The sequence below is a fragment of the Bufo gargarizans genome, chromosome 2, assembly GCF_014858855.1.
Source record: "Bufo gargarizans isolate SCDJY-AF-19 chromosome 2, ASM1485885v1, whole genome shotgun sequence".
Taxonomy (NCBI): domain Eukaryota; kingdom Metazoa; phylum Chordata; class Amphibia; order Anura; family Bufonidae; genus Bufo; species Bufo gargarizans.
Genome location: NC_058081.1, coordinates 53,826,396 through 53,835,868, shown reverse-complemented (window position 1 = coordinate 53,835,868; position 9,473 = coordinate 53,826,396). Strand labels below are relative to the sequence as shown.

General features: G+C 45.4%; 1 protein-coding gene across 1 annotated transcript; it reads left to right on the top strand.

Annotated features, from left to right (window-relative positions):
• Nucleotides 1-4,953: 4,953 nt before the first annotated feature.
• Nucleotides 4,954-5,883, top strand: LOC122925605 (olfactory receptor 1019-like). Its single transcript, XM_044276962.1, has one exon. It carries the CDS (start codon nt 4,954-4,956, stop codon nt 5,881-5,883), a length of 930 nt encoding a protein of 309 aa, XP_044132897.1.
• Nucleotides 5,884-9,473: the final 3,590 nt, after the last annotated feature.

The window sequence follows — 9,473 nt, the reverse complement described above, 5'->3', positions numbered from 1 at the left end:
AGCAGGTGGAAGAAGAGGAGGAGGAAGCCGAGAAGGAGGAGGTGGCAACAGGAGGCAAAGAATGTTGCCCTGCGATCCTTGGCGGCGGAAGGACGTGCGCCAAACAGCTCTCCGCCTGGGGCCCAGCTGCCACTACATTTACCCAGTGTGCAGTTAGGGAGATATAGCGTCCCTGGCCGTGCTTACTGGTCCACGTATCTGTGGTTAGGTGGACCTTGCTACAGATGGCGTTGCGCAGTGCACACTTGATTTTATCGGATACTTGGTTGTGCAGGGAAGGCACGGCTCTCTTGGAGAAGTAGTGGCGGCTGGGAACAACATACTGTGGGACAGTAAGCGACATGAGCTGTTTGAAGCTGTCTGTGTCCACCAGCCTAAATGACAGCATTTCATAGGCCAGTAGTTTAGAAATGCTGGCATTCAGGGCCAGGGATCGAGGGTGGCTAGGTGGGAATTTACGCTTTCTCTCAAAAGTTTGTGAGATGGAGAGCTGAACGCTGGCGTGTGACATGGTTGAGACGCTTGGTGACGGAGGTGGTGGTGGTGTTGTTGGTGGTACATCCCCTGTTTGCTGGGCGGCAGGTGCCAACGTTCCTCCAGAGGCGGAGGAAGAGGCCGAGGCGGCAGCAGCAGAAGAGGCCGAGGCGGCAGCAGCAGAAGAGGTAGCAGGGGGAGCCTGAGTGACTTCCTTGGTTTTAAGGTGTTTACTCCACTGCAGTTCATGCTTTGCATGCAGGTGCCTGGTCATGCAGGTTGTGCTCAGGTTCAGAACGTTAATGCCTCGCTTCAGGCTCTGATGGCACAGCGTGCAAACCACTCGGGTCTTGTCGTCAGCACATTGTTTGAAGAAGTGCCATGCCAGGGAACTCCTTGAAGCTGCCTTTGCGGTGCTCGGTCCCAGATGGCGGCGGTCAGTAGCAGGCGGAGTCTCTTGGCGGCGGGTGTTCTGCTTTTGCCCACTGCTCCCTCTTTTGCTACGCTGTTGGCTCGGTCTCACCACTGCCTCTTCCTCCGAACTGTGAAAGTCAGTGGCACGACCTTCATTCCATGTGGGGTCTAGGACCTCATCGTCCCCTGCATCGTCTTCCACCCAGTCTTGATCCCTGACCTCCTGTTCAGTCTGCACACTGCAGAAAGACGCAGCAGTTGGCACCTGTGTTTCGTCATCATCAGAGACATGCTGAGGTGGTATTCCCATGTCCTCATCATCAGGAAACATAAGTGGTTGTGCGTCAGTGCATTCTATGTCTTTCACCGCTGGGGAAGGGCTAGGTGGATGCCCTTGGGAAACCCTGCCAGCGGAGTCTTCAAACAGCATAAGAGACTGCTGCATAACTTGAGGCTGAGACAGTTTCCCTGGTATGCATGGGGGTGATGTGACAGACTGATGGGGTTGGTTTTCAGGCGCCATCTGTGCGCTTTCTGCAGAAGACTGGGTGGGAGATAATGTGAACGTGCTGGATCCACTGTCGGCCACCCAATTGACTAATGCCTGTACCTGCTCAGGCCTTACCATCCTTAGAACGGCATTGGGCCCCACCATATATCGCTGTAAATTCTGCCGGCTACTGGGACCTGAGGTAGTTGGTACACTAGGACGTGTGGATGTGGCAGAACGGCCACGTCCTCTCCCAGCACCAGAGGGTCCACCAACACCACCACGACCATGTCCGCGTCCCTTACTAGATGTTTTCCTCATTGTTATCGTTCACCACAACAACAAAAATATTATTTGGCCTAATGTATTGTATTCAAATTCAGCTGGATATAAATTTGAGGCCTAGTATTTAGGCGCTGGGTGACCGGTATGGATTTAGTGACAGAATTAGACTTGGAAATGCACAGTAGCGGGTGTGTGAAGTTATTCTGAATGACCCTATGTGCACCTTGAATATTATATACCCTTTTAGGGATAGATTTCAAATAGCTCTGATATAGCAGGAACCACTAAATTATGAAATTGCTAAATTGGGAATTGTATTTCAACCCAGAACAAAAAATGTGCTTTGACGGACACTAAATAACTTTCCCAGCCACAACAGGACAGCGGTAACGAGAGATTTAGCGGGATATAAATTTGAGGCCTAGTATTTAGGCGCTGGGTGACCGGTATGGATTTAGTGACAGAATTAGACTGGGATATGGCCAAAAAATAACCACACTATTGCTGGTTAAATGCACTTGGTGACGGGCGCAGCTTGCCCCTGATGTAGTATATGTCCAAAAAATGAACAGACTATTGCTGGTTAAATGCACTTGGTGTCACAGCTTGACCAACCACACTACTGAGGGTTAAATGCACTTGGTGACGGGCGCAGCTTGCCCCTGATGTAGTATATGGCCAAAAAATGAACAGACTATTGCTGGTTAAATGCACTTGGTGTCACAGCTTGACCAACCACACTACTGAGGGTTAAATGCACTTGGTGACGGGCGCAGCTTGCCCCTGATGTAGTATATGGCCAAAAAATGAACAGACTATTGCTGGTTAAATGCACTTGGTGTCACAGCTTGACCAACCACACTACTGAGGGTTAAATGCACTTGGTGACGGGCGCAGCTTGCCCCTGATGTAGTATATGGCCAAAAAATGAACAGACTATTGCTGGTTAAATGCACTTGGTGTCACAGCTTGACCAACCACACTACTGAGGGTTAAATGCACTTGGTGACGGGCGCAGCTTGCCCCTGATGTAGTATATGGCCAAAAAATAAACAGACTATTGCTGGTTAAATGCACTTGGTGTGACAGCTTCACCCTGATGTAGGCTTTAGCCAAAAAACAAACGCACCATTGAGGGTTAAATGCACTTGGTGACAGGCGCAGCTTGCCCCTGATGTAGTATATGGCCAAAAAATAAACAGACTATTGCTGGTTAAATGCACTTGGTGTGACAGCTTCACCCTGATGTAGGCTTTAGCCAAAAAACAACCACACCATTGAGGGTTAAATGCACTTGGTCGCAGCTTGTGCTGGCGCACCACAAGACACAAAATGGCCGCCGATCACCCCAGAAAAATGTGACTGACAAACGGTCTGGGCAGCCTAAAATCAGTGAGCAATTGAGGATCAGCAGCTCAATGATCCACAGCTGCAGATCGATCAATAATCAAGTCCTTTGGAGGAGTTAATCTGCCTAATCTCGCCCTACTGTCGCAGCCGCAACCTCTCCCTACGCTAATCAGAGCAGAGTGACGGGCGGCGCTATGTGACTCCAGCTTAAATAGAGGCTGGGTCACATGGTGCTCTGGCCAATCACAGCCATGCCAATAGTAGGCATGGCTGTGACGGCCTCTTGGGGCAAGTAGTATGACGCTTGTTGATTGGCTGCTTTGCAGCCTTTCAAAAAGCGCCAAGAAAGCGTCACAAAAGCGCCAAGAAAGCGACGAACACCGAACCCGGACTTTTACGAAAATGTCCGGGTTCGGGTCCGTGTCACGGACACCCCAAAATTCGGTACGAACCCGAACTATACAGTTCGAGTTCGCTCATCCCTACTCTTTATACTTCATGTTCCCCAGAGCAAATAGAAGCTACCGGTAATATCTGTTAGTCAGTGGATCATGGCTTCAATATAAGAAGGGGTTGCAAAGGACAAGCCCTTTAAGTAAAGGTTATAGCATTTACAATTGAGTGGTAAAAAAAAGTCAATCAGGTTCAATGTGTTAACTTGCATTGATCTATGCACTTAGTCCAAATACTCAATCAGCAACAAAAGCCATTTTGTGAAAAATTCAATCAGCTGTAGAAAACTCTATCCCCTAATATGCGATCACTCTGTCACCTGGGTGTGCCATCAATCTGCCCCCTGTATGCCATCACTGTTCACTGATAAAATAATAAAATACAAAATGCGGAAGCATTTACAGGATCATCCCACCACCCCCTTCCATGTATTGGGGGGGGGAGGAACATTCTTTTTTCTTTTCCTTTTTTTTTAAACAAACTGCCCATTATCTTTGACTTCTGCCTTTAAAATCTCTCAACTTGCTGGATCTCCCTGAAACTTGGCTTCAACATTCTGACACTGCTTCCTCAGCTGCTCTATCTTATGGTGGACCACGGCAGGCATTGGTGGAGGAGTAGGCATACAACTTTCTCCACAATGCACATTTCAGGTCTTTCCCCCAGTACCCTCACTCACATTCTCCACTTTTGAGTTCTACATAGGGATAGGCAAAACAGTTTGCTATTTTTTGAATGGCAGATGAAGTCGAGTTTTTTCAGGTTTGTTTAAGGCGAATCCACTAATCGGTCGCTGTTAGTACAAATGTCAGGGGGAAAAAGTACTAGGGAGGAAGAAGAAGGATTCTTACATGACTCTGACTAGATGAGCCAATCAGTGCTGCAGCAGGCCGGGATGTTCCTTAGCAAAACAAGCAGAACGCCATTCTGTGCTGGGCTGTGAATGAGGGTGGTTGGGTGTTACAGTGTCTGCCAAAAATCTTAAGAAGTCAGGGACAGTCAGAAATCAATTCTACTGAAAGGGACAGTGAAGGTAAAGGCTAGAATTACAAAGAAGAAGAATTGCGTTTGTAGAATAGGGACAGGCAGGGAAAGCTGTGAGCCAGGGAGTGAGAAGTGAGGAGCTAAGGCTAGCTATGCCTGCTAGCACAACTACAGCTGCTGCAAACCTCACAAACAGCTATCTGCAAGAAAATCCATAAATTTTTTTACCCATTTCCACCGATTCTTTTGGGGGGGAGTTAAATAAGAGAAAACTGTACAAGACGTGGTAAATTGTGACTGTATACAGTCTCCACTAGAGGGAGCTTAGAAGATTACTACATACAGTTATACACTGAATTCAACTACTAAACAGTGTAGTGAGCTCCCTCTGTATGTGGAAAAAGAATTTTTGACCTACTGTACCAACGTCATTCAGACTTCAAGAATAGAAAGTTCCATACGACACATAATCTGTTTCCTATCTTTCATCACAGACACTCAAGATGAATGACTGTAAAAACAACACCATGACTGAATTCTACATAACCCCATTCTCCACCTCCAGAAGAAATGAGATTCTTATATTTACGGGATTTTTATTCATGTATCTGCTAGCAGTGGTGGGAAATCTGCTCATCATTGCACTGGTCTGTGGTGTACCCCAACTTCACAGCCCCATGTATTTCTTCTTGTGTAATCTTTCTTCAGTTGACGTCATCTATGTCTCTGCTATTATCCCAAAGATGTTGTTCATCATGTTAACAGAAGACAAGACAATCTCTTTCCATGGCTGCCTCACTCAGCTGTCCTTCTTCATGTTCTGTGGAATTGCTGAGATTTATATTCTGACCTCCATGGCTTATGATCGCTATGTGGCGGTTTGTTCTCCTCTGCATTATTCTTTGGTCATGACCAGGAAAGTTTGCATTATTATAGCAATTCCCAACATGATTTTAAGTACTGTTAATTCCCTAATGTTAACCTTCATGATATTTAACTTATCATTCTGTTACTCTCACCGGATCAACCATTTCTTTTGTGAGATACTACAGTTAATGGCACTGGCTTCTAGTGACACGAAGCGTGTGAAGATTATCCTCTCAGTTGAAGATTTTTGCGGAAGTTTAAGTTTGATATTTATTTTGACCACATATATAAGAATTATCTCCACAGTTTTGAAGATTCGTTCCTCTGAAGGACGGCTTAAAGCTTTTTCTAGCTGCTCCTCCCACATAATTACTGTCTTATTATACTATGGACCAAGCAGCTTCATGTACATGAAACCAGAGTCTGAACACTCTAAGGAACAAGATAAGATTCTCTCAATGTTTTTTGTGGTTGTGGTCCCAATGTTAAACCCTTTTGTATATAGCCTGAGGAACAAAGAAGTCCTGGGAGCTGCTAGAAAAATGACCAATGTAATATTGAAATAAAAATAATTCCATTTTATAAAAATGTGATTGAATGAGATCTGGATGGGCCAATGGAAGTAATGCTGGCTGCTTAAACTGTAGCATCTCTCACAAAAAGCTGTGTCCTACAGAGGGGTATGGTGGGAGAGAAGGTGTAGTACATTTATTTTGGAACTGAGAGAGCACAAGGAGTTTGGGGGGAATGTGTCTGTTTTGTAAAGAGCCAAATCAGGCTTGGACATTTTTTAAATAGAGATTAATGAATTTGTAGGTGGTGGTAGGGTTGGGCGATATCAAAAATAATCCCACAATAACGATATTAAGAAATTTATTGTGATATTGATATACAATTGCAAGAAAACTCTTTGAAATGATATGGATTTCTGCACAAATTGGTCATAAAATGTGATCTGATCTTCATCTAAGTCAAAACAATAGACAATCACAGTCTGCTTAAACTAATAGCACACAAATAATTAAATGTTACCATGTTTTTATTGAACACACCATGTAAACATTCACAGTGCAGGTGGAAAAAGTATATGAACCCTTGGATTTAATAACTGGTTGAACCTCCTTTGGCAGCAATAACTTCAACCAAACGTTTCCTGTAGTTGCAGATCAGACGTGCACAACGGTCAGGAGTAATTCTTGACCATTCCTCTTTACAGAACTGTTTCAGTTCAGCAATATTCTTGGGATGTCTGGTGTGAATCGCTTTCTTGAGGTCATGCCACAGCATCTCAATTGGGTTGAGGTCAGGACTCTGACTGGGCCACTCCAGAAGGCGTATTTCCTTCTGTTTAAGCCATTCTGTTGTTGATTTACTTCTATGCTTTGGGTGGTTGTCCTGTTCAACACCCATCTTCTGTTGAGCTTCAGGTGATGGACAGATGGCCTTAAGTTCTCCTGCAAAATGTCTTGATAAACTTGGGAATTCATTTTTCCTTTGATGATAGCAATCCGTCCAGGCCCTGACGCAGAAAAGCAGCCCCAAACCATGATGCCCCCACCACCATACTTCACAGTTGGGATAAGATTTTGATGTTGGTGTGCTGTGCCTCTTTTTCTCCACACATAGTGTTGTGTGTTTCTTCCAAACAACTCAACTTTGCCTTCATCTGTCCACAGAATATTTTGCCAGTACTGCTGTGGAACATCCAGGTGCTCTTGCACAAACTGTAACCATGCAGCAGTGTTTTTTTTTGGACAGCAGTGGCTTTCTCTGTGGTATCCTCCCATGAAACTCATTCTTGTTTAGTGTTTTACGTATTGTAGATTCGCTAACAGGGATGTTAGCATATGCCAGAGACTTTTGTAAGTCTTTAGCTGAAACTCTAGGATTCTTCTTCACCTCATTGAGCAGTCTACGCTGTGCTCTTGCAGTCATCTTTACAGGACGGCCACTCCTAGGGAGAGTAGCAGCAGTGCTGAACTTTCTCCATTTATAGACAATTTGTCTTACCGTGGACTGATGAACCGCAAGGCTTTTGGAGATACTTTTATAACCCTTTCCAGCTTTATGCAAGTCAACAATTCTTAATTGTAGGTATTCTGAGAGCTCTTTTGTGCGAGGCATCATTCACATCATGCAATGCTTCTTATGAAAAGCAAACCCAGAACTGGTGTGTGTTTTTTATAGGGCAGGGCAGCTGTAACAAACACCTCCAATCTCATCTCATTGATTGGACTCCAGTTGGCTGACACCTCACTCCAATTAGCTCTTGGAGATGTCATTAGTCTAGGGGTTCACATACTTTTTCCACCTGCACTGTGAATGTTTACATGGTGTTTTCAATAAAAACATGGTAACATTTAATTATTTGTGTGTTATTAGTTTAAGCAGACTGTGATTGTCTATTGTTGTGACTTAGATGAAGATCAGATCACATTTTATGACCAATTTGTGCAGAAATCCATATAATTCCAAAGGGTTCACATACTTTTTCTTGCAACTGTATATCGCAATAAATGCCCATTTAGAAGAAAAAAAACACTTGGGGCCACAAAGAGATATTATACTGTATGGGGTGGTGGGCCAAAAGGAGAGATTATACTGTATAGGACTACAGGAGACATTATACTGTATGGGAGCCACAAGGAGACATAAGACTGTATGGGGGCCACAAGAAGCCATTATACGCTATTAGGGGCCACAGGGACATATTATACTGTATGGGGACCACAAGGAGATATTATACTGTATGGGGGCCACAAGGAGACATTGTATACTGTATGGGCAGGCATCGGAGCACAAGAAGACATTATATACTGTATGGGCTGACTGGGCAGGCAGCAGGGCACAAGGAGACATATACTGTATGGGCTGGCCGCTCTGCATGCAGTGGGCCACAAGAGTCACTATACTGCATGGGGCCACCAGGAGACATTATACTGTCTGTACTTAAGAACTATACTGTAAGGGGGCCACAAGGTGACATTATACTGTATGGGACAACAATTTGTAACCCCTCCGCCATCAGTATAATAATGTCTTGTGGCCCCCATACAGTAATGTCTTCTTGTTGCTCCTGTATGGGGGCAACAGGGAGACATTATAGTCCATCGAGTGCCATAACCATGTGCAGTGCAGCTTGCAGGCAGGGCCAGGGCCTCAGAAGACATAGACAGTACAACCTTTATTTTTGACCCCTGGGCCGTTAGGGTCTCTCACTCCTCTTCCCCCACCTTGGCTTGGACATGGACTGCTGACTGACTTTGCGCGCCTCATGAGCGAGGAGGAGTCGGGGGCGGCCACTGCAGGAATTAATATGTATGGTACGCATATGCACGATGCAGGGGCGGGCTGACACAGATTTAGGAGCGGTCAGTACGCATATGACCATTCCTATGATATCCTTAAATACCGCGGTCATTTGGAAACAGTGATATCGCCATCTTGCTGTTTCTTAATACCGCGGTATATCGTTGATACCAGTTTACCACTCAACCCTAGATGTTAGGAATTATAAAGGGTGTTGAACATAATATTGCTATGCCAGTAACCTGTGGTCGCCACCATTCCATTTCAATGGGTGAGCACAGACACCACTCCACTTACCCTGCTTTGGTGGTCTGGAACCTCTGGCTCTTCCCTGCCCTGACACTGCCACAACAACACATTCACACTCATTTTCCATTCACCCGGAATCCAACACAGGTACCCCCATATTTTTCACCCCTCCATCCATACCACCCCGCGATCGCCAATTATCCCCTTTACCCCCAAACCTATCCCAAGGCTGCCCCCTTAACTTTCCCCCCACTTCCTTCTCCTCAGCCCTAACCACCTGTCATGAAGACACATCCACGTTTGATGACTCTCTGCTCACCATCCACAACACATGTAGCCCCGAGGATCTGCATGAACCCCTAGACCAGACCTACCCAACTTCTGTGTCTTTTTTACCGCTTCCGGGGACCCTGACCCCACACGCAAGTTATGCCCTAAAATAACCATCAGGGACCACCTCAATTATAACAGACTTCTTCAAACCAAAAACAGAGCTACCCCAAAAAGGCAAAAAAATTAAAAATGCAGAAGAAGCCGGAGAGGAGGAACCAAAAACTGAAACAGGAATAGTAATAGAACAGACCATAAAAAGAACCCG